Here is a 25663-nt window from a genome sequence, read left to right on the forward strand (position 1 = left end):
ACTTTGGTTTAAAGCCAGAACAGCGGTTTATTAATTTATTCCAAGAATCATATCTGTCAACAAGCCAGACGGTTGTGTTGTGTTGACTGGAGCAGCACACTCTCCCCTCACTCTTGTTAGGCTAAGAAAGGAGCCAAATTATGAGGGCCTTCTTGGTGAAAATAGAATCAGAACAAGGGAAAGTAGTTAAGATGCCAGTGTTTAATAGCACCAGGCTCTGATAGCCCGATGGGTCTATTTCCAGAATTGGATATGGTGATGTGTGTTTATAAATATATAGATTCTATCAGGTGTGCCAAATAATCTTCTCAGGACTATACTCTGCCAGTTTGGCCCCTCTGGCCTATTATTATAGTTCTTTCTGACCATCTCCCTTCAGATGGGCACAGTCTTTCTTTAGATTTGTTGATGAATATCAAGTTCCAGTTATGTCTTTTAGGCTACGGATGATGAGGACTCCAGGGTGACTTTGCGTAGCTGCCCTCTGATCTGTGTTAAATTCAGAATTTAACTCACTGGGAGCAGTCTTATTTTTTTCCTTTCCAGTTTGTGTGTGTGGGTGGCTGGGGGGAGGTGGTTGTTACTTTTGCACTCAGGTGCAATCAGTTAAAGTTTCTCTAGATCACAGTTGGAATAGCTTTTCGAATACAAATTTAAACTCTTTGCCTTGACTTGCTATTTATGGAGGAAAGCAAGAACTGAAAAAAAATTACAGCAGATATCTGATAGCCTCTTTCACTTTACTCAAGACCACTGATGTGGAAGATGTGACTATCCTGAAAACAGCTGAGCTCCCCAAAGTAGACATACAAAGTGTCTGGGATGAGATGCCCAAGGCAGTGTCTCCTAGTCCTTGCCCCGCAGGACGTGTATTCTGAGTAGCACGGTGGATCTGCTGTGGATTGGTGGTGAGCAGAGTTGTTAATCAGGAATAGCTTTACCACCAGGATGGGACCTGAGCTGGTCAGTGATCAAGGGAAATACAAGGCTCCAGAAGAGTTGACTCAGGGACCTGGAACGAGCTCTGTTGGCATGGCTCCACCAGTATTTTTCTTTGTTTTATTTTTAAAGTATGTAGTCTTCGCTACATGACAAACCCTGGAGTTTGATTGATTTATTTGGAGAAGAAAATGTCTGTGCTTACCAGGCATCTATTTATTATTTAATTTTGCCCTCCATTTTTCATGCTACAACATTTTACATTGTTTCTTTTAAGCATGACCATGAGGAGAAATTTGTGTTTCCACAGTTCCCCTAGGGAAGCAGACTGGCTCTCTTCCAGATTCAGTGCTTGCCCTTTAGGTGAAACCCAAGTCTTTTTCACCAGGGTTCATTCAAGTAGCAATTTTTAAAAGAATTAGGCTCTAAGCCATGCCCTTTTTGTGTGTAAAGACTTCTTTGTAAGATGGTTTAACCCTAATAAACTTCACTATAGCTTTCTCCAAATTCTGCTTAAGGTTTTATCTTCTGAGTGTCTCTCAGGTTTGTTTGTTGTTGAATTTTTTTTTGTTTGCTTGCTGTTGCCCAAAGCTTTCATTGCTCTGAGAGGAGAGGCTGGTGCAGTGGAAGAAGGAGGACCCTTGCTGGGAGTCTGTGGATTCGGATTCTGGCCCTGTTGTTAATTAGCTGTGTGACCCCTGGGTAAGTCAGCCTCCCAGGGTCTCTGTTTCTTCACCAAGAAAACAAAGGGCTTGGAAAAATAAACACGAGTCTGGACCAAATGATAAGAAAGGTCACCCTGTGTGCTTATGTTGTGCGATTCTGTGAATGGCAGCACGTTGGGACTGCTCAGTGGTCCCCACAAAACCTCTGCTTCACTCTGGGGGTGAGGTGGTGTGGGGTGTGACACTGAGGCCATTTTAAGCATTCAAGCTAACTAGGCAGGTTTGGGAGACCTCTGCTACGTGGGAGTTTCTCCCTCCCTTCCCCTCTCTCTCTCCTTTCTTTTTCTACTTTCTTTCAGCAGCAACCTGCTTGCCTTCTACCTCCCTCTCCTTAGTACATTAACAAGGGTGTGATGGTAACACAACCCACTCAGATTTGTTACTGTTTGGAGTTGTCCAGCCATCTCATGTGAGTTCGTGCAAGGAAGAGAGAGCTAAAGGAGACTGACCAAATGATGAAATAATAGTCCTTTTGTCTGTTTCTTGCTATAGGGATGGTTTCATGTTTCATCTGAGGCCTGGGCCATTGTGTTGTTTTTATGCTCAGTACAACCCCGCTTAAAAATACAGCTCATTATTTAAAGGATTCGGCTGTAATGCCATAGGTCTGTTCTACTTTCTTCTCCCCCTGCCCCCAAAAAAGTCATAACTATATGTAGTTAAAATCTATTGTAGTGTGTGTCCTGTTTGAGCAGATCCCCTGACATCAGGGTTAAAATGTGTTCCCATTGTATTTATTTTGCAATGCTTATGAGGTATGTTTCATTCTGATAACCTTCCAAAATGTTTTCCTTGTGGTTATATAATCAGTAGCACCTGTAAAACATGCGTTTAACCATGTAGTTTCCTTCTTAACCATTATCTTTTTGATTCTCTGTTTGAATGAATGTTTTCTTTTGATGAACTGGGGTTGGCAGCCCGGCATTCCTATGCCAGACATCCTACGGTAACGTGCCCTGAGTTAGCCTCATAACCTTAATTAGATGTGGAATGCCAAGAATGCACTGTTGTGGTTTTTTTTTTAAACTTTTATAACAAGACCGTGAACTTCTGATCATTCATTAAAAGTTATAAAACACTTGTTGTGTCTTTAGCATTTAGTTTCCCAGTTTAATTTAGTCATAGAAAATTAATGTAAAACTCAAGGTGCCTTTATGTTATCCTAAGTGATATGTTTGTTTCAACACAAATTACCTCTTGTGTCAATATGCAAGTTATATTCCAATTTACAACCCTTAATTCCTCTTCCCTTCCCTCCTTTTCTCTTTAGAAGCAAAGGAGCGTTGAAGATGTTAAAGGCTGTGCTGAAGAAGAGCCGAGAGGGAGGAAAGGGAAGCAAGAAGGAAACAGGTATGTGCACAAGAATGAGTTGAGTGGAACAAGCATGGTGGGCGTGAGGCAGCGAGACCCCACTCACTCCAGGCTGGGCAGATGTCATTGGGTCGGGAACCCGTCAGAGAGGTGATGTGGGTTAGAACACACATAATACTGGAGGCTATGAGAAACTAAATATATTTCTGAGCTTTCTTATGGGAAGTAACTTTGAAAGTTGAGTTTGGGTTGTGAACCAAATCCTTCCCTAGAAGACTTGTAAGGTTCATAATTTTAACAGGTCTTTCAGATCCAGAGGCAGAGTTATAGACATCGAGGGATAGCAGGTGTGTCCAGGAATTTGGTTTCTAGAAAGCCTTTTCCCTTTATCCACACGCGATTGCATTTTATATGTTTGACCAACTGCTGGCTGACTGGTCCTCATCTTTTGAGTATCAAATTTTCCTCTTAACGGGTAGCTCCACTTAATGCCAGACTGCTAGTTTTCATTAGGAAGAGAGCCACTTAATTTGCCTTGGATTTCATTTCTGTTGGTGCATATGTGGTCATTGTAACTCTATGTTGCATTCCATGTAAGAAACTCCTCTAAGTTTGTTTTGGTGACCACTCAGTGTTACACCCTAGAGCAAGTTTCTTTTGCTAGAAAAACTACATATTGTCTACTTGTACTGCACAATAAAAATCTGTAGCATGGATTGATTTCCCGGAAATGTGCCATTTCACTCTGTCAACTCATGTTAATCCAGAGTCAGAGAATGACTTTTTCTAAATTACTGTATATTGAATACCATTTCAGTTTTAATTTCTATTAACATATAAACAAGTACACTTAATTACCAAAACATCACTGAATTATAGTTAGCTCTTTAATTCAAAAGATCTTATAATATCTTGTGATAATATTGTTAATATCTGCTGTTTCTGTACTTATATAAGAGAAGCTTTTTGGTTATATGGAACCTAGACAATTTTTCTATTTATTATTAATTATCCCTTAAACCAAGTCTGCAAAATGGCAAACTTACCTTTGGAGACTTTATTGTAAAGTTGCTGTTAAGGTCCCATTAGAAGCTTCTCATTAATGCCTAGTTAAGCAGGTACAAAGAAAAGAAGAAACCAGTTTTTAATGATAGAAACAGGAGACTATAGTTAGCTCTTAACCTTAGAAAATCAACCTCTATCTTTGAATAATTAATTAGAATAGTTACTATGGAGAATTTTCAGTTCACATAATTTCTATCCCGGAGGGCATTCACCCTCTGTTGGGTCAAGGCCAAAGCTTCCTTCTCTTTAGTTCTCTGAAAGCCATTAAAAAATTTTTTTTTCCTTCAGTTTTGGCTCATCTGACACTCAATCCTAGGAACTTTGTTATTTACTTCTTTAGATGCCTTTGTAATTTCCAGCATAGTTAGATCCTAAGCTGTCTGTTGGGCTGGTGCTGCCAACCAGTAGGTTATTTTTCTCAGGGCTAGGGTCTCGAAGCCAAAACTCGCTACTTAGTCACGGAGTCTTTCACAACAGACCTACTGTCCTCTTTGACTAGTGCCAGGCTCATGTGAAATAACAGTATATTAATGATTTTCGGCACCCTGCCTTTTAGACGGGCCAGACGGTGAACATAGTTTGTGTGTGAGACTTTGTCAGTTTTAGAGCATGTGATTTTGGGTTTATTTCCCCTTTTGGTCTTTAAGAGCAACTACTGCTTTTTCTGAATTATTTCTTCATGATAATCCTACACTATGGCTTTTCACTAATGCAAACCAACTTGAAAAAGCAAGGGGAACATTTCTTTCTCATAAAACATCTGTATGTTATGTGCCTTTTTTCTCTTAACTAGAACCTGGTTGTATTAGTTGGGGAACAAAACAGATGGACTTTTAAGTCTTGATGAAGCTGTCACAAGATGATTAGGGAAAATACTTGGAATTTTACCATTTATGTGTTGAGCTCTGTGCCAACTCTCATTATATAAGTAAATCATAGCTAAGTTTTTCTGTAAATTAAAGCTGGCTAATCTACCGAGACTGCTCTGAAACTTGGGTAATAATATCTCCTGCAATGTGGAAAAATTTTGCTCTACTGTTTCCAATTAAAACCTATCTTTGTTGCAAAGACAAAGGAAAATTCATTTATGTACTTGAACTCACAGTCATAGAAATTTAGGAAATATGTCTAAAATACTGAGCTCAACTTTTCAGATCCTTTGTAGATTGTTTTTACAGACAATCTTCAACTACACTTTTATGTTGAAGCTATTTTGAGAATTTGGAAAATAGCATCACTGAGTTAAAGTTAGTATTCTTCAAAAGAAAACAATTTTTCAGAAGTGTTGAAAAGTTATTATGCCCTCAGCTCCTATCCTGAAAAGAAAATGTCACATGTGTCTACTTTAAACTACTGGTAAAATTTTAGCAGGTATTGAAATTCAAGTTATATGTATATAAGGGCATTTGAAATATGTACAGTGAGTATTAAACTATTAAGGCCATTGAGTGAACTCTAAAAATAGCAAAATTCTTTTTTTAAATGATTATGCTTTTTACCTAGGAAATGTTTATAGCTGAGCAAAAAGTGTTTTCTGGAGGCTATAGAATCATGTCAGAGAATGCAATATTAAAAACTTTAAAATGTTTGTTGGGAAATTACATTTACCTTGTCCCCATCAGTGCAAATGAGCACTGTATTTCTCTTGACCTTGAGTTAGGCCTAAAGGAGCAGAAATCAATATTAAACCATAACGTGGGGAGGGCTAGACGAGGGCATCTATTTTTTCGTTCCCTGCTCTTATGTTAGGACCTTGATCTAAAACAGGCAAATGAGATGTTTTCTTTATGTTAAAGCTCTCCAGAGAGGTCTACAACGTTCTACCACATGTCTAAGTGACCTTTACTATCAGAAAACTTTCATGTCACTATTATTAAAGGTACTTTATTTATTTATTTTTTTTGTGAGGAAGATCAGCCCTGAGCTAACATCCACGGTAATCCTCCCCTTTTTGCTGAGGAAGACCAGCTCTGAGCTAACATCTATTGCCAATCCTCCTCCTTTTTTCCCCCAAAGCCCCAGTGGATAGTTGTATGTCATAGTTGCACATCCTTCCAGTTGCTGTATGTGGGACACGGCCTCAGCATGGCCGGAGAAGTGGTGCATCGGTGTGCGCCCGGGATCCGAACCCCGGGCTGCCAGTAGCAGAGCGCGCGCTTAACCGCTAAGCCACAGGGCCGGCCCTAAATGTATTTGATTTAAAAATAATTACTGCACTCTAACATTGAGAGTATTCTGATATCAAATCTAGACCTAATAAGAGTTTAGAGTGGATATAAGAGCAACATAGGACATTAATATCTTTTCTCTACAGCAGCACTGTTTAGAAAATGAATAGGAAAAAAAGTCCCATTTTATAATGTAAACAAAAACTTGAAATAATGTAAGAAGTAATGTACAGAAAATAATAAAACTGTACTGAAGGACTTAAAGGAAGACCTGAATAAATGCAAAGAAATACCATATTCCTGAATGGGCAGATTCGTTATTTTAAACTGACTTGCTCTTACAAAATTATCTGTACATCTTATTTAATCCCTAATGAAATCCCAACTATTTTCTTTTTAAGGACTTTTTTTAGATTCATAGCAAAATTCAGAGGAAGGTACAGCGATTTCCCATATACTCCCTGTCTCCACTCATTCATATCATCCCCTATTGTCAGCATCCCCCACCAGAGTGGTACATTTGTTACAATTGATGATGTACATTGACACATCATAATCACCCCAAGTCCGTAGTTTACATTAGGGTTCACTCTTCATGTGGTCCATTCTATGGGTTTGGACAAATGTATAATGACATGTATCCGTTATTATAGTATCATACAGAGTATTTTCACTGCCCAAAAAATCCTGTCATTTTTTAAAAACACAACATAACCAGTTGATTTAAAAGTTCATCTGGAAGAAAAAATGCTTAAGAATAGCCAAGGAAAAATTGAAAGTGCATCTAAATGGCTGAGCCTGGTTTCCATCCCTGAGTTCTAACTGCAAGAGAGGCTGGACAAGTGCGTATTTGGATGTCTTAGCTTCTATCGGGCAAGGTGGACTTTACCTCCCCACCAAGATGCACATTGTAGAAGGTTCTTCAGTCATAGACATTGGGTAGGTCCCCTCCACATCAAAAACTAACCAAGCACAGATATCTAGTATAGCTCATTATAATAGCTACTGTTTCCATGTACTGAGTAAATGGCTCTGCTAGTTTTCTGGACGTTTTTTTCCTATGGTCTCCAAGGAATGAAATATAACTTTATTTAACATCTATGATGTAATCAAAGCCCACAGTTGAGAGTGGTTTTGGTCTTTTCTTGTAACTGTGGAGCTAGTGGCATCTGGAAGCATTAGATGGGCAAGGCCTATTGCCCTCCTTGGCGAGGGCTGGTCCTTCTACCTTTCTGTGCCTCCCCTTGTCCTGCCCTCTATCAATCTTGAAACCATAGTGTTTTGCCCTATCCAGCTCTCCTAGTTGCTCCATATTGGTGTGGAAGTAGCTCCAAGCTGAGGCAGAAGAACAAAGTTTGGTGAATTTTTAATTGTGGTACTGCCTCCATTAAAATATAGACTGATTTAGGAACAGTTGCTTAATATGCCAAAATAATTGTTTATTGGTCTTTTCCTTTCAGTTTTAATTATTTATATTCTTTTTTCAGCAGGGGGGCTTAGTTTGAAGCAATTTTAAAAAAGCAATATTTAACAAGAAAAACATTTGACCTTCACCTTTTCATTGTTAAAACCCAGCTGGTTGGCTAAATGCACTAGTAATGGTGTTAATTAAGGCAATGGCTAGTCTCTAAGCTTGAGTATGTACTGAGTTAATCTGTGAGCTTTGCATCTAATCCTTCACTTTGAATTTGTCGTAAAAGGAAGCTGTTGGCCTCTAAAGTTTAAAAGCCATTGATGTGATTGTTAAATGTGGTATTTTAAGCCATTCCAGGCTGCAGTCTGGTTTTCCATGGTACCTTCTAAAAATGCCTCAATACAAACGATGCTTTGTTTTATCCGGAAAATATGAAGCTGCTTTTGATTATTCTGTGCTGCATTGCCCATTTTCTGCGGTTGTGGACTATTATTTAGGAATTCAGTGCAGTGACTGTCTTGCTGAGTTATGGATATTTGGTATCTTGTTGTTAACTGACTCCAAAAATGTTTCCCAAGCAACAAAACAAGCAGAAATAATTTGATCTAAAGGTATTGTATTTCTCTTTACCAGGGCATTTAAACAAATTCTGCAAAATATTAGGTTATGATTTAAACATAGAATGGAACCAGGCAGGTTTTTAGTAGGAGCAGAAATCCTGTCCCTGTGGTTTAGTTGGTTCCTTCATCAGTTTTTCTTTGTTGTCCCTCATACATGTCACAAAGTCTAGAAGAGGCACAGACTTTGGAATTAGAAGATACAGATTCAGATCCTGGCTCGATCACCTCTTGGTTTACTTGAACTTGGGTCAATTTCTTAACCTTGCTAAGCTACCTTACAGGGATGTTGTCAGGGTTAAATAAGAAAACTTTTTTGCAAAAGTGTCTAGCTTGACATCTGTCTTCTGTTAGATATTCAGTACATCTTTTCTTTCTTGTGAAAACCTTAAAGAACCAATAAAAACCCCTTCTAAAACTTCTTGTTTCTTCTTTGTTGAAGAGGGAAGTAGGACTGATCTCAGGCAAAAGAGTGATGTTCTAGAAGCTTCTTTTCATGACTTCCTATCTTTACTGATTTTGCCATTGATTTTGCATACTAAGGGCTTTTCTGCCATCTTTACCCTTTTCCCTTATAACAAAATAGGGAAAGCGCCGAGTCATTGTCTATTGTATGGTGGTTTCTACTTTGAAAATAATTTATTTTGCCTTTTAGTCTATATCAAGTACTTGGATTTTATCCTTTTTGTTTGTTAATTTAAACTGAAAGGCTTTTTCCCTTGCTAAAGAGATTTCAGGAGTCAGCAAGCAGCTTTAAGGATAGGCTTCTAAGTACAGTTTATAAAGTGTCTGAGATGTTTCATCTCAACACATCCTTAATTAATGAAGGACTTTATATGTGGAAGGCCCTGTCCCCCATTCTCTTTGTAGCTTTCCCATATGTTTTAGGGGAAATATAAAGGATGAAAGAGTTAGAGAAGGAAGGGAACAAATACTTAGTGTTTATCATGTGTCAGGCACCTGCATGTAGTGGACCAAGCTGGTCCATCCTGAACTGCCTTGGTCCTGTGAGAGGCATAATTAGAGAAAGCTCTGGACCATGAAGAAGGTGAAATCAAGACTCAACCTGGATCTTCCATATATTATGGCCAGTAAGACCTCCAGCAAGTCACAGCCTGTCTGAATCATCATAAAGGATGTGGCAAAATTCTCAAACAACAGTTCTTTACTTGGGTCCGTTTTTGTATGTGTATGTGTAAATGCAATAAAAGACTTAATAGGGAAATACAGACTAACAATTCAGAGTCTATTTTTTGGTCAAATCTAATTTCATAAGTAACTTTTTTCATTAAAGCTGCTTTTCTGTTTAAAAAAATGGTCTTATTTTGTATAGACCTTGTTTTCAAAGAGCTTTGTCATGTGTAGCTTCTTAATCCCCATTAAAAAACTCCATATTTGAATTTTCATGTGACCTACTTGCGTTTCCTAGAAGGAGAGTTCCAAGGTTTTCTTTCTTTTCTACAGAAATATAAAAAATTCGATTTCATATAATCAACTGGCAGATATAATTCCTGAGCGGGGAGGTAGGCTACCAAAGATTTTGACCTAGATTGCCTTTTTTTTCCCATGAAGGATGATCTAAACTTATTATTCCTCTTAAAGGGATGAGTGCTTTGACTCTGCAGTTGTCCTGCAGCTGACGGATGGCCATCAGGGGTCACCAGTTGGGTGGTGCCAGTGCTGGTGTAGAGCATTAAATTGAGAAACGCTTATTCACATCTGAAATCATAGAGTTGGCAAGTAGGATCTGTGTCTGTCCGCTCTCTCTCCCATATCCTACCCACTTTGGGGGCAGATGAGTTATAACATGTCAGCCGTTCAAGGTGCCGATAAAGACTCGGAGATTTTTTCCCTGTGTCCTGGTGACCACAGCACTATGTTAGGGGTAAAGATAAAACAGGACCTCAGCAGCTGCTTTTTAATTCCTCACTCTCTTAAGGTTTATGTGTATTGGAGAGTTGCCCATTTTAAAGAGAGTTTGGGAGCATCCACCTGCTGGGTTTGGTACATGATAACATTCTTTGTGTCCTGAGACTGTCCCAGAGCACAAAGTACCCAGGAATGATGATGTCTCGGGTACAGGACATGCACATAGGTGGCTGTAATGGTTTGGGCACTTGTCTGGAGTTTTTATAGATCATGGAACTGGCTGGTAGCAGAGGCCAAGAGCCTGGATAAAAACTGCAGGTTAAGAATGGAAGAGAGCCACCTGCATGCTGCACATGTCCAGATGATTGTACTTTTTTTTCAGTTCTCAAAATTGAGCAATTTCTATGTTAATGCCTTGTATCTTTGTGAGGGCTCATTTGCCACTCCCCCAAGCAAATTTTCTAGATGAGTTTAGAGTCGTGTAGAAAACTTCTTTTTAAGTACCAGATGTTAAAAATATTTTGATTTTTTTTTTTTTTTTACCCTGAGGAAGACTGGCCCTGCGCTAACATCTGTTGCCAGTCTTCCTCCTTTTTTGCTTGAGGAACATTAGCCCTGAGCTAACATCCGTGCCAGTCTGCATCTATTTCATATCTTTCCTTGTTGTCTTAGTTCAGGCTGCCATAACAAAATACCATAGACTGAGTGGCTTAAACAACGAAAATTTATTTTCTCACAGTTCTGCAGGCTGGAAGTCTAAGATCAAGGTGCCAGCATGGTCAGGTTCTGGTAAGAGCTCTCTTTTTGACTTGCAGACAGCTGCCTTCTCCCTGTGTCCTCACATGGCAAGAGAGAGACAGCAAGCTCTCTGGTATCTCTTCTTATAAGGACACTAATCCCATTGTGAGGCCCCACCCTCATGACCTCATAACCTAGTTATCTCTCAAAGGCCCCATCTTCAAATACCATCATTTTAAGAGTTAGGGCTTCAACATATGAATTGAGTTGGGGAAGGGGACACAATTCAATCCACAGCACTTGTCTTTGTTGTTCTGATTATAAATGTAATACTGTATTTTGTTGATTATAAAACACACCATTGTTTTATGTGCTACTAAGGAAGAAAGAACAGTAAATTAAACTGACATAATATTTTATTACTTAAAATGTTTGTTATACTTAAGATTTCCTTTCTTTGGAGAGTTCTTTTTACATATCTCAATCTTTTTCATAAAATAGAAGGAAAATATAAACCAGTTGGTTAAGGTATTTCAAATTTATATTCAGAGCCTGATTCTTCTAAATGGTTTTTTTCGCCTACTTGTCAGTATGCAGTTTTTTCCATGCTGCATTGTCTTCTCCACCATTAAGAAGCATTAATGATGCAACATTTTTTGAGTCCTTTTTTGTTTTTTTTTTTAAAGATTTTATTTATTTATTTTTTCCCCCCAAAGCCCCAGTAGATAGTTGTATGTCATAGCTGCACATCCTTCTAGTTGCTGTATGTGGGATGCGGCCCCAGCATGGCTGGAGAAGCGGTGCGTCCGTGCGCGCCCAGGATCCGAACCGGGCCGCCAGCAGCGGAGCTCGCGCACTTAACCGCTCAGCCACGGGGCCGGCCGTCAGAAGGAAGTTTTAATGGGAGGCTGTCAGATAATCCAGGGCTCTTATTGCTTCCATAATGGACCTTAAGTGGTTTGTTGACTGAAACCTGGAAGGGGTTACAATTATCTAGTCATTCCACCAGACGTAATAACCTAGATTTGCACAGTCAGTGACCACCACCTTACGACCACCACCTTACAACCACTGCCTGGATGATAGCAATTTTAAGATGCCATCGACTGTTACATACACTTTGGTTTTGGAAAAGTTAAAGTGAAAATAAATATGGGTCTTTAAATCAATGCTTGATATAATATGTAGTCTTCGTAGAAAATTTGGAAAATACTGATAAAGAATATCCTAGGGTTTTTTCTTTATTCTTATCTTTTGCTTTATCATTTTTAATATCATTAGTCTTTGAAAAGTACCTAATATTTTATTGTACCAATATACCATGATTTTGTTTGGGTGCATTTGTTTCCATGTTTTTCTCATTCATTAAAAAAAAAGAAAACCCTCTGGAAAATATGTATCTTTGTCCAAATCTCTGATTTTTAGTAGAATGTTTCTAGGCAAGGAATTAATAGTGAAAGGAAATGAACTTTTCAGAAGCTTGTGGTACCTCTTGCCAAATTGTTTTCCAGAATGATTGTATTGGTCGCCACCTGTGTAAGCAGTGTGTGAGCGTGCCTGTTTATATGACTCTTACTGGTATTTGGTATTTGTGGGTTTTAATAATCTTAATATTCTTTGCCAATTTTATAGGTTAAAACATGTATTTGTTTTTAATTAGCATTTCTTTGAGATTGGTAGATCTCTATAAATATTTAGTGCCCATTTATGTTTCCTCTTGAGTGATTGTCTTTTTACGTCTTTGTACATTTTTTCTGTTGGGCATGTGAGAGGCTCTTCAGTTTGGTTCTTCTCTTTTCCTAGTGTGGGCCCTGATGTGTAGCAGTGGGCTTTCCTTATAAAGTTGCTCACAGGGGAATTTTCATTGAAGTCGATAATAGTGACACTGCCTGTGTTCAATGGGTGGATGTGTTTCCTGCATTGTTAAAATTTCATTTTCCTGCTGAGGCTAAAGATCTGCTGGTCTGATTGGTTTATCTTTAAGAAATTTATCTTATAGAGAAACCAAAATAAAAACACAAAACAACTCAAATGAGTCATCAGGTTTTCCACAGTACTTGATAGCATTTTGTGGCTGTGTACAGTCAAAAAGTCCACGTGCTTGGGAGCTACCTGGAAGCGTGGGAAGCCTGACTCCTGGTGAGTTCCTAATGGCAGACAGCGATAGTTCCGGATAGTTAAGCATCTCCTTAATAAATTGCTGTATTCTTAAGTTTAAAAATTTTTATCCATGGCTCATATTCTTAGATTATTTTGTGTAGTGATTCTTTTTCAAACTAAGATAAAGTGATGAAAGAAAAGATTTTAGATCTAGAAGGATCTTGGAAGTTGGGTTCAGTGTCTCCATTTTTTGAGGAATATTTAGGAAAGAGGCATTGAGCAACCGCCCAACATCATATAGCTGGTCGAAGCAAAAATAGGATCAAAGTATAGTTTTTGACTCCCGACTAGTTCGGTTTCTACTATGTCTCTGGCTAGCTCTCTAATTTTTATCTCTAGCACTGAGTAAATAGAAAGGAAAACATACCCCTGAGATAGAAGACAGTAGATTTCCTTTATAGTTATAATTTCTCTCTCCAGGGACATTTATTTTGAATTTTTTTTTTTTTTCCTCCCCTTCCTAGAAGGTTTATTTCTGAGATTCTTACCTGGTCTTAGTTTAGACTCAGTCAATCTGAGTAATATCTCTATTTCTATATCCTAAAGTCCATTTCTGCTTGGTGTCCTTGAGATTGTTATAAGTCCATCCTATTTTTTTTTTTTTTTGTGAAGCCATTCAAACACCACAAATGTAACAGTTAAATACAATATACAATTATTTATTTATTTATTTATTCTTTTTTTATGAGGAAGATTAGCCCTCAGAGCTAACATCCATTGCCAATCCTCCTCTTTTTGCTGAGGAAGACTGGCCCTGAGCTAACATCCGTGCCCATCTTCCTCTACTTTATATGGGATGCCGCCACAGCATGGCTTGGTGAGCGGTGCCTCGGTCCGAGTCCGAGCCCAGCATCCGGGCCTGCGGACCCTGGGCTGCCGAAGCGGAGCGTGCGAACTTAACTACTACACCACCTGGACAGCTTCTAATATACAATTATTTAAAAAAGCTATACTATGGTATTAAAAGTAAAGACACCATCCCCATTTCTTCTCTGCTTCCTTTTGTACTCCCCAAAGGCAGTTAATGTTAATGGTTTCTTATTTGATCTTTCTAGATATTTTCTGTGCGTACATGTGCATATGCATGCATATACGCACGGGAATAGATACTTAAGAATACCCACATGGACTTTACAGTGTGTTTTATTTTGTAAATTACCGTGTTGATTAAATGCATTTTTAGACATTTTTTCATATTAGCACGTACTAATATATAGCTTTAAAAAAGTTGCTCAGTATGACTTTGGACAAACATCCTATAATGTATTTCATTCTTCCCCTATTGATGGTTATATCTTTTTTGTTGTCATCATTACAATCAAGACTCGAGTGAATCGTCTTGTATATAACTGCCTATGCTTTCATAAGAATAGTTGTAAGAAAAATTGTTGGTTAAAAGAATTGATGGCAAAAAGAACAATGTTCTTTTATAATTTTTCTAGATTTTGTCAAATTGGCCTTCAAAATGGTGGCATTAAATTTACAATTCCACCGTCAATATATGAGAATCCTTGTTTATTCACATGTTTACCAACATAGGTTATAATCAAACTACTTTGTCTTTGCCAGTAGGATAGGCAAAAATTGTATCTCGTTTTAATTATGCAATTCTTTAAAATGAATTCAAACTTTTTTTTATGTTTACTGGCCGTTTGAAACCATGCTCCCTAAGTTTGTGTTCTGGCTCCACAGTTTACCAGCTATGTGAACTTGAGCAAATTACTTAACCTTTCTGTGCCTCATGGGTCACTTATGAGGATTAAATGAGTTAATATTTATGAAGTGCTTAACTCCATGCTTGGCAGATAGTATATGTTCTATAAGTATTTGTCAAAAATAAAGATTTAAATTTCTTTCTCTGTCCTGCCTGTTTATTTACCTATTTTTCTGTTGGGTTCAGTAGCTATTTTAATATTTTGGTAAGTGGTTCACCATTGATCGTTTACTAACTAGAGTTCTAAGCAAGCCAAGCAAGTCGTGTTGCATTTTGAATTATAAACCTAAAAAGATTCATCTAAGTCATCCTTCATTTTTGATAGGATTAAGTGAAGGATTTTGTTTTAATTCTGTGAGTTCAATGTTGCAAACTGAGAGAGAGATTAGAAACCGTTATTTCGGGGAGGTCAGCTCTCTTTCTGTGCTTTGTGTGAGAGTTTTGATGCTGCTAATCTGATTAAACCTCTTGGAGCTACGTCCTTCCCTCTAAAATTCTGAAGATTAGAGGTTCTGGAGTTTTTCCTCCTGCATCCATTAAATTGTTACCGTGGTTATTGGACTCCCCAAACAGTGCCTCACATCCCTCCTGATTTATGGAAGCAGCATCTTAAAGATGAATAAGCACTCTGCTGGTTTGGCTTCAGGAAACTTTGGTAAGAGTTCCAATTTGAATGTACCTACTAGTTCTCTTTAAACAAGTTCATTTTTCTGAACCTTAGTTTTCTTGCCTATAAAATGAAGATAATAATCTCTGTGTCATATAGTAATTGTGAGGATCTAATGAAATGAAGTTTTGTTTTTTCTTAAACTTCAGTCATAGTAATGGTGACGATGTGGAGAATTTGTTTTGTTTCGCTTTTACCGCGTGGTATCCTTGGTTTTGGGAAATGCCCGTTAAACAAGAAAATAAAATATACAAATACTTAAGTTTATATCAGAAGTTTTTGATACACAGATGTTGTGAGGGAAGGGTGAGATATCTCTTTTTCTTCCTCAAGATATTAAAGAAACCAAGAAGTGAACCACAGTTGACCAGGAAGTGAATCCCCTGGGAGAAAATATGGCAGTACTAATAAGTTGCTCCTTGAGTGTTTACTGTGTATCAGTTTGCTAAATGCTTATAAACAGTTACCTCACATAATCAATGGCTTATTAGTAGAAGTTCAAGAACTAGCTTAAGACTGCACAGTTACTAGGTGGCGGAGCCAGGATTTGAACCCAGTTTGTCTCTCTGTCTCCAAAGCCTATTGTTCAGGGCAGTATAGCAGCACAGTTGCTTAGGTTCAATTCCCAGGTCAAGTTGCTTAATCTCACTGTTTCCATTTTTGCATCTGTAAAATGGTAATGATACACAGTATCAACCTCCTAGGTGCTGGTTGTCCTAAGGATTCAGTGAGTTAGAGTGCTTAGAACAGTGCCTGGACCACAGTAAGCATTTATAAATCTTTGCTCTTATTGTAAATTATGGTAATTTCTGTACCATTCTGCCTTCTTTTCTTTTCCACCCCTTGACCACCCTCTCTCTTAGGCTTTAGTACATGACAACGTGTTTGTGTTTCAGATATTTGTGTTTCCTTTGTTCCCTTGTCTGCGTGGCAGACATGACGCTGGCCATTCCATCTGGTGCAGATGGAGGAGGGGGCTGTGGGGTTCGGCCTGGCCTTAGAGCAGTGCTGTGGTACAGTTGCTGTAAACAGTCTGGGAGGGCGTGTGTTTGCTGGGAGAGTGGAGGGGGAAGGCATGTGAGGCCTGAATGCAAGGATCCGCCACCAGAATTCTGCAAAGAGAAGACGTGTGTGCACTCAGAGGTGGTATGCCCGTGTGATTCGATATCCACCTCGGTTATAAGAATGGGTCTAGTGTAGTTGTTTAGTGCAGCTGTTCTTAAACCTGGCTGGTTCACTGGAAGCACTTGTAACTCAAATTCCCACCAGACCTGCTGAATCACTCACCAGCAGTGGGGCCCAAGCTTCTGTATTTTTTTTCTTTTTAATGGTTAGCCAGGTTTGGGAGCCACTGGTATGCCGTTTGTTCTTGTGTCTCTGCAGCACCGGCCCCAACCAGCCATGGCAGAGGTATGTGTATGTGACTTTGAAAACTCTTAGGAGAAGGATCTCCCCCATTATTTAGTAAACTCTGCTCTTGGCAGCCCTATAAAGATGAATTTGAAATACAGATATAACAAGCAGATGAGTGAAAGGATTCCATTACAGAAATAACAAGGGACAGGATTTGATCAAAGTAATTTGTCAGTGTATTTTATTTGATTCTTGTGTTTATGCCGATTCCTTATCAACATTTGCTTATTCTTACACTGGCAAGTTAGATACACAAATAGTTATTGAATATACTAGCTATTGAATATAATTTTGATGTTTAATTTACATGCAACTTTATAGAAATTGTTAGAGGGCTGTGTTCCCAGAATGATACTCAATGAATGAACAGAGTAACTCACATTCTATTTTATATTTGAGAAATCATGATTAGAGTGGAATGTTAATATGGTTAGCTGTGGTGAGACAATATTGACATTGTTGCTAAGATATTTTACAAGACATGTCCTTGAGGCTGCTGTTTTGAAAACTGAGCAGTTATTTTTTTCTCCTTTTTTTTTTGGTAGTTGTGGTGATAGAGCAGGAATATAGCAAATAAAATGACAGAGGCAGAAAGTATAAAGTCATCTCATTCTCTCTCCCACGCCATACCCCCCAATAGAGGCTTGAAAAGGATCTTGTGAAATAGCCACATGTACACAATTGGTTTAATCTTCTTTCTATAATGTGCGCTGAATTGGTTGTATTGCATTTTTACTATGTTTTTGTGGGGAAGAAACTTTAAATGCTGCCTAGAAACTTTGAGGCATTTTTTCCCTAATGTTTATAGGTCCCATTTTCCTTGTAAGGAGTTGAAATAAGATAAATGGTAGCAGCTCCCTTTTATTCTCCTTCTCTTGTAATGAGGCCTTTTGGCAGACAGCTTTGCTGACGGGACTGCCAGAGTTTGGATGTGAGTAGTTAGTGAGGGGGTGGTGTACTGGTTGTGGTATTGTTCTAAAAGTCTTTTTCCCTCCACTTATTTTTCCACCCCCAAAATGTCAGCATGTCCAATATGACAGAATGTTCCTGATGATTATCATTCAGAGAAGCATGACTTGCTAAATTATCTGTGGATGACAGTCAGTATTTCTTAAGCACTGAACAGCATTCCATGCTTGGTATGCACCTTGGTTAGGGGATCCACACGATGTGGGAAGGCAGGCTAGTGTGATGCTGTGATTAAGAATTCTGACTGTGGGCTCAGACTGCAGAGGTTCAAATTTGGATCTGCCACGTACAGGCCATGGGACTCTAGGCAACTAACTTAGCTTCCGTAAGCCTTAGTTTCCTCATCTGTAACAAGGGGGCAATTCCTAATGGAATAGGATGAATAAATACGCTAATGTATATAAAGTGCTTAGCAAGGTGTCTGTTATACATAGGAAGATCCTAATAACTGCTAGTTTAATCATCTTTGTTGTTAGGGCAGATACATTCGATGAGCATAATATATAGTAGTCCTCCATTATCCACAGGGGATATGTTCCATGACCCCCAGTGGATATCTGAAACCTGGATAGTGCTGAACCCTATATATACTGTGTTTTTTCCTATACGTACATACCTATGATAAAGTTAAATTTATAAATTAGGCACAGAAAGAAATTAACAACAATAATAAAATAGAACAATTATACAATATACTGTAATAAAAGTTACCGTGTATTGTAGCAACCTCAGCATACAATTTTTTTTCTTTCCTTATTAAGTTGAGAACTTTTACCTTTTCACTTAAAGGAAGCACTGTATGACTTGTCTTTGGCATATCTGAATTGTGAGCATCACTATTCTTGTGCCTTGGGGCCATGATTAAGTAAAATAAGGGTTACTTGAACACAAGCACTACGAAACCATGACAGTCAATCTGAGACAGCTACTAAGTGACTAAAGGGTGGGTAGCATATACAGTGTGAATATGATGGACAAAGGGATGGTTCACATCCCGGGCGGGACAAAGCGGGACGGCATGAGATTTCATCATGCTACTCAGAACGGCGGCAATTTAACTTATGAATTATTTATTTCTGGAATTTTCCATTTAATATTTTCAGACTGTGGTTGACCTTGGGTAACTGAAAAGGCAGAAAGGGAAACTGCAGATAATGGGGGATTACTGTATAGTAAAAATAGAGAACTTATATAAATCCTAACATGTTACATGGGTACTTACTTAATGTGAAATTCAAGGGTAAGTGAGCTCCAGCAGTTATGGTGGGGCTAGGTGCGTAACTGGGATGGAGGATGGCTTTAGGAGTTTGATATCCAGTGTGCAGTTGCAGTCTCTAGGGCTGCCTCATTGCACAGTTCCAGGGCACCATTCACACAGATGTGAGATGTGCAGCATGGTGGTCTTACCCTCATGATTCCTCATGTCACCGCCAAGAAAGTTCTGTAGAAAAATGAATTCTCTATGTTATTATAATTTGGGGGTATATTCAGATTGTTATTTTTGAGAAAGTTTAATGTTAAGAGAAGGGTTAATTGTTTGGAGATTGGAAGTTAAAAGCAGAGAAGTCGGAGTGTAGATAGAGCTAGGCAGGGAGGTTCCTTTCTATTACTTTGAAGTATATTAGGTTAAGGAACTGGATCTTGGACGACACAGTGACTGTAAGAGAGGGCCAGTCTAGAACTTCATTGTGAGAACAATCAACAAGGAAGGCTATCTGGCATCAGTAAACCCTGGGAGAAAGATGACTGGACAGTTTGGGTTGGATGGACAAGCGCAAGTCTGAGCCAGGTGGGATGAGAAAACCGGTGGGCATAGTTTGAGGTGTCTGGATAAAGGAGAAGTGAGCCCTTCTTCCTGGGGAAAGGGACTCATGAGAGCAGGAACTTGACAGGTACGCAGTGGGGGGCTTGCTGGGAGACTTCCAGAAGTAAAAGGAAATAGATACAAATTTATGTTTCAAATAAATGTTTAATGGAAAATAAAGTATGTTTTGTCTTACAAACATCTCCTTATAAAAATGTCAGAATATACGTCAACCTTAAAATGTAAAAGGCAGGGAGAATACCATCGATACTTCCACCCTCTTAAGAATAACCACTGTCAACATTTTATCGAATTTCCTTCTAGCTTTTGGTGGTGCATATTATTTTCCCGTTGTCGTCATATGGCATGTACAAAATTATGTGTACTGGCTTAAATATTTATTCCACATGTTATAAAAAATGTTGATTATATGGTCAACTCAAAATTTTCTTTTTTGTAATTTCAGTTCTTTGGCAGTGAAAATGGTTATTGTGGTTTTTTTCTGCTACTCTGCTTGTTTAGGGAGGGTGGAAGGGGTGAAGAGAGCTTTCTCTGCCCAGTGTCACAACCGTGTAAAAATGTTAGCCATTGTTAGCAAGTTCTGGTACAGGGCACTATTGTTTTAAGAGGTTGACAGATAAGGTAAGAGATTCTTTCTGCAATATGTGGTGATGGATATGGTTTGAAAAACAACGTTTCCTGAATGAGAAGGGAGTAGAAGCAGAAGAGGAACAGTTGAGTGAAGTGTTTGAAGACTGGGCTTGGGTTATAGTTTATTGCCTTTTTTTTTTTTAATCACAATGTCCCCACCGTTGAGTAGTTAATTTTGATTCTTAAGTAACTTTTTTCTCAAGAAGTATAAGTGGGCTGTGCATTTTCTGGGACTTTTGAGTATCTGAGAATGTTTTTTTTGGTTTATGTTACACTTAATAGAAAACTTGGTTTGGCTTTATAAGGTTTGGTCGTGGTATTTTGCGCCCTCAAATTTTGTAGGTGTTACTTTTTGACTTCTAGCTTTTGGTGTTGGAGCAGAGAAGTGTGGTGGGTAGAATTGTGTCCTGCTGCAAAAGATAACATTGAAGTCCTAATCCTCAATACCTGTCAAAGTGACTTTATTTGGAAGTAGGGTCTTTGTAGGTGTAATCAAATTAAAATGAGGTCATACTGGATTACCTAATCCATTATGACTGGTGTCCTTATAAGAGAAAAGACACGGACACAGGGAAGAATGCCATTTGATTACGGAGGCAGAGATTGGAGTGATGTGTCTACAAGCCAAGGTACACTAAGGATTGTAGGCAACACCAGAAACTAAGGGAAAGGCATAGACCAGAGCCTTCAGAGAGAGCGTGACCCTGCCTGACACCTTCATTGTGGACATAAAGCCTCCAGAAATGTGAGAATAAATTTCTGTTGTTTAAGCCACCTAGTTTGTGGTACTTTGTTACAGCAGCCCTAGGAACTAATATGAGAAGTCTGAAGGCAGTTGGGTTCTAGGTTCTGCTTCCTTTGAAAGTCTCTGTGGTTTTGTATCCCGTTAATTTTTTTTTTTCCCTTTTTCTCCCCAAAGCCCCAGTAGATAGTTGTATGTTATAGTTGCACATCCTGCTAGTTGCCGTGTGTGGGACGTGGCCTCAGCATGGCCGGAGAAGCGGTGCGTCGGTGTGCGCCAGGGATCCGAACCGGGGCCACCAGTAGCGGAGCACGCGCACTTAACCACTAAGCCATGGGGCTGGCCCCTAATTTTTTTTTTTTTTTTTAACTATATAATTACTTGGATACTTGTGATAATTTTTCTTAAACTATCAACTTAAAGTTTTGCCAGGATGAGTCTAGGTGTGGGTCTGCCTTTAGGGAAACAGCCTAGAGCATGGTGGGTCGTTTTTATCTGCGTACCTCAATTCAAAAAAGATTGTGTCATTGTTTTGTTTTTGAGTTTTAGAGATTATCGTGTCCTTATTTATTCTTGGAAATACCTTTTGTTTTCCATACCTACAGTCTTTTCTCACATCATTAAAACGTTTGCCTCTTTCCTCTGCGTCCTGGGGCGACCTCCTCAAGCTTGTTCTTTACTGTTGAGTGGGCTTTCTTTAGTGTTAATTCTACTCTTTAAGCCTGAAATGTGGATCATAATTTGGCTATTGCTTTTTAAATTTCCTTACTTTTCTTTCCTTATTTTTAATCTTAGTCTATAGTATAGCTAAAGCAATCAAAAGAGAAACACCATATGAAGGGTACAGAGGCCATGCCATCCTATATTCTATTGAGGGTGCCAAGCAGTTCACCGAGGTTTTTTCTTAGTCTTCTTTCTTTCAGTCTGCAGGAAGATATTCCCACTCTCTCACTAATAAGCTATATGTTTCCTCAGTCTCCCAGCATTTACTATTTTGGGGGGTATTTGTGGTTTTTCATAGAGAGAGAAAAGACCTAATCAGCCCTATTTTACCTACCCCAAACTGTTGGTTCCTGCAGGTAGGTGTGGAGTGGAGATTCAGCAGACACCAGGGTTAGGGACTCATGCTATCCCCAGCCAGGGGGCTGAAGCGTCGTTAGGCCACTAATTGTTGCAACAACAACAGAGGATGCTCCATTGTCTTCCTTAAAATTATGGGGAATGCTTTCCTTTTCTGCCACTCCCTTATCTTTTGGTATAGTTTTTGCACTTGTAAGTTTTTGTCTTTTTCTTTGTGGTGACAGGTATTTTACCAGGGTGTTGGGAGAGGCTTTGTCAAGACTGCTAGGCAGATGCAGTTTTAAACAGAAACTGGAATTATACTTTTACCACCTGGGCCCTACCTCCACCCCACCCCCCTCCACTGCTGGCTGTTCCCTGTCTTCCTTTTACCTCTGTATTCCTTCGTCCTGTCCTTCCTCATTCCTTTCCCTTTTAGCCTCTGCTTTCCCCACCATGTTCCCCCGACCTCCCTCCACCCCACCCCGCCCCGCCTATCTTGATCTTTCCCTGTCCCTGCCCTCTCCCTGGCTGACCTGATGTTTCCCCAGGGCTCTGGATTATCCTGTGTGAGCTTCGTCCACAAGTACGCCCCACACTACACCACAGCAGCAGAGATTATCAGGACCTGGGTGAGAGCCAGGATGCAGGGTTGGGAGAGAAGAATCATGTGCCTACACTGAGTCCATCGATGATGGGACCAAGTGCACTCAGTGTTCCTGTGCGTTCAACCTCCTTCACAGCAGGACGCCAGTGCTCTTCTTACTCCCCTGCCCTGCATCCATCTCAGCCAACTGGAAACAGCTCACTTCCAAACAGTCAGCCCCACACACTGTCGGTTAGAATGGTCTTTGTGAAATACAACTTCATCGCACCTACTTGCCAAGTTAGGCCATGGCAGGTGGCCCATTTAGATGTAAGATCTTCACTTCTACACATGGCTCAATCCTAGGGAATGTAAATTTAAAGTATTTATACAAAATGTATGCACACTGAAAAAAAAGTAAACCATTTAAAAGTGTATATCTCCCATCCATGCTCCCAGTTGGTCAGTTCTGGTTCCCAGAGGTAGCAGTGGTTACTTGTGTGTCCTTCTAGAAATCCTCCGTGCACTTGCGAGTGTGTATGTTTACATATATTTATATACGTAAAGATACAGTGTGTGTATGTGCCTATACGGATATACACACTCAAGGAATGCACATTTTGAATAATGGAAACATTTTAATCATCTCCGTGATTGAGTATCCCTCAAATTTCTTGTCCTTTTCATCTCTCCTACCTCTTTGTCTTGTAATAGGAGCACAAAGATTTCAGATCTTTTTGACCACCGCCTTGCCTCAATGGTTCTCAATCCTGGCTGCACATGAGAATCACCTGGTGAGCTTTAATTACCAGTGCCTGAGCCGTACCCTTACAACCACCTCCCTGGGTAGGGCTCTGGCTTCCTTCTGTGCAGGGACTGGGAACCTCTGCTCAAATAGTGTGCAGTAGTGGCAGGCCTGACAGATCTACAGAATCCGAGTCTGCTGAGTTCGATAGGACCCGTGGGCCTGGGTAATGAGTATGTCCTGACAAGGAAATATAGAATAATGAATTCCACACAGATTTAAGGTGAACCCCGCCAGGTTGCTTTTGACCACAGCTGCCCTGCTACTTCGTTCTTTATCTGGGCCCAGCAGAGTGACTGGATTCTCTGCTCTGTGTGGTGGGAATGGCATTCAGAGCATCCACCCCGGGCAGAGACAGTAGACCCAAAGGCTGCAAGAGTTAATGAATTTACAGTACAAAGTGAGAGGAGAAGAAACTATTTAGGGTGCTTGATGACTGAACATCTATCTCAGATCCACTTTGCTTGTATGGTGACAGCATAAGGTGTGACTGAAAGAAAATTAATGATCACTGGGCCTGGGTGCCTCCCAAATGGAGTGTTCCAGGAGTGCTGTGGAGCTAATTAACCAGCCGGCAGGAAAAGTGAAAAGAGATGGGGGAACAGGTTTCTTTTCACAGTGGCCCGGTACTGCGTGTAGACCTACATATACTATTTTTGGTTTTCCCTGTTAAGTATACAAAGTGACACAGTGTCGAAAGGCACATCTCAGTAGCCTTTTCTTCGGGGAACAGTACTGAGAGAATGGACTCCGCATCGGACTGCCTGGGTTCAGACTCAGCCCTGCCCTTTGCTGGTGTCCTCGAGCAAGATACCTGATGTTCTCTGTGCCTTGGTTTCCTAGTCTAAGGAGAAGCATCATAACAGCACCTGCTTCTTGGGGTGGTTGTGAGGATATGAGTTAACAGATATGAAGTGCCTAAAACCCTGGCCTAACACATAGCACACCTGAAGGAAGCATTTATTATTATTATTTTTTTAAATAATTTTATTTATTTAATTATTTTTCCCCCAAAGCCCCAGTAGATAGTTGTATGTCATAGCTGCGCGTCCTTCTAGTTGCTGTATGTGGGACGCGGCCTCAGCATGGCCGGAGAAGCAGTGCGTCGGTGTGCACCTGGGATCCGAACTCGGGCTGCCAGCAGCAGAGCACGCTCACTTAACTGCTAAGCCATGGGGCCGGCCCAGCATTTATTATTTTAAAATGCAGCCCTCTGGTGCTTGGGAGTGGGGGTTTTTCTGAGGTCATATATTAAAGCTCAGAAACTCTTGCATGGTAACATGTCTTAAAGGAAAAACTTTGACGATTAGAGAGGAAATGCCAGTCTGTTTACTCATCTATTTCAGGATAAAGTACTTTGGGTTCTGTGACCACTGAGTATTAAGAATAAAACTGTAAGGATAGTATTTACTGATCTCCATTTAGAACCCGCTTGGTGGAATTTTCAAAAGGATAGACTTGTGTATCGACCAGGTTTTTCTGTACTCTGGGGGTTAGCTGCTTTCTTGCCTCTTAGTGGTATTGTTTGAGAATTAGTCATGACTGTGTGAATAATGTTTTGGAAAATTGCTTTCTTGGATACATTTATCTAGCTTTCTTTTTGAAAAGGCACATTAACAATCAGTAGCTCTGGCTGGATACTTGGAGAGATCCTTTAAGATGTAAAATGGTTTAAAGTGTTTTCAGCTGCAGAGAGAGCCTTCTGAAGGCTCCAGAAATGATATTGGATCTTGTGGGAGGAAATCTTTTCCAATTTTCTAGGTTTCTGTAAATATATATGTTATATGGTTATAAAACTTTATGGTGGAAAATATGTTTAAGAAACATTAGTGCGCTCCCAGGCAGGGATCGCACAAAAGATGCCCTAACACATGTAATGCCCTAGTTAAATGTATTGCACAAGTCTCATTTTCTGGAACTGGATAAACAGAACATCTTTTCTCTTTCTATTCTAAGCTTCCCTTTCCCCATCTTCCATCTCACCACTTCAGTGGCACAATAAATGGAAATCTTATTTCCTGCATCTGCAGCCCTATTTACCTGAACGTCTAAGCTCACCCTGGCCTGTCTCAGGTCGACTCTTTCTGAAATGCGCTTTTACTTTCATCTCCCTGGCTTCGTTGCCCTCGTTTTTTTAAGCCTTCTCTAATCCTGCACTCCATGTACTTTAATCTGTGATGTTGGATGTTGCCATTCTGCATTGCCGCCTGTAAACATTCATCATCTCCCAGATTCACATTTTCTTCC

The 25663-nt window shown here is 39.6% G+C and overlaps 1 protein-coding gene across 11 annotated transcripts in view; it reads left to right on the forward strand.

Annotated features, from left to right (window-relative positions):
* Positions 1-25663, forward strand: part of TANC1 (tetratricopeptide repeat, ankyrin repeat and coiled-coil containing 1) — a 230335-nt gene that overhangs the window by 72045 nt on the left and 132627 nt on the right. For 9 of the 11 annotated variants that reach the window (XM_014785939.2, XM_014785940.2, XM_014785942.2 and 6 more), the window contains one exon: positions 2935-3014. In XM_014785939.2, coding sequence (XP_014641425.1) covers positions 2954-3014 — 61 coding nt within the window. In that variant the 5' untranslated portion in view covers positions 2935-2953. Of the gene's footprint in view, positions 1-1530; positions 1642-2934; positions 3015-15250; positions 15376-25663 lie in introns of those variants that run through there. The other 2 variants (XM_087435249.1, XM_087435251.1) reach the window with 2 other exon arrangements.

The sequence above is a fragment of the Ceratotherium simum genome, chromosome 9, assembly GCF_057802395.1.
Source record: "Ceratotherium simum simum isolate JZ-2026a chromosome 9, ASM5780239v1, whole genome shotgun sequence".
In the NCBI taxonomy this organism is placed as follows: Eukaryota; Metazoa; Chordata; class Mammalia; order Perissodactyla; family Rhinocerotidae; genus Ceratotherium; species Ceratotherium simum.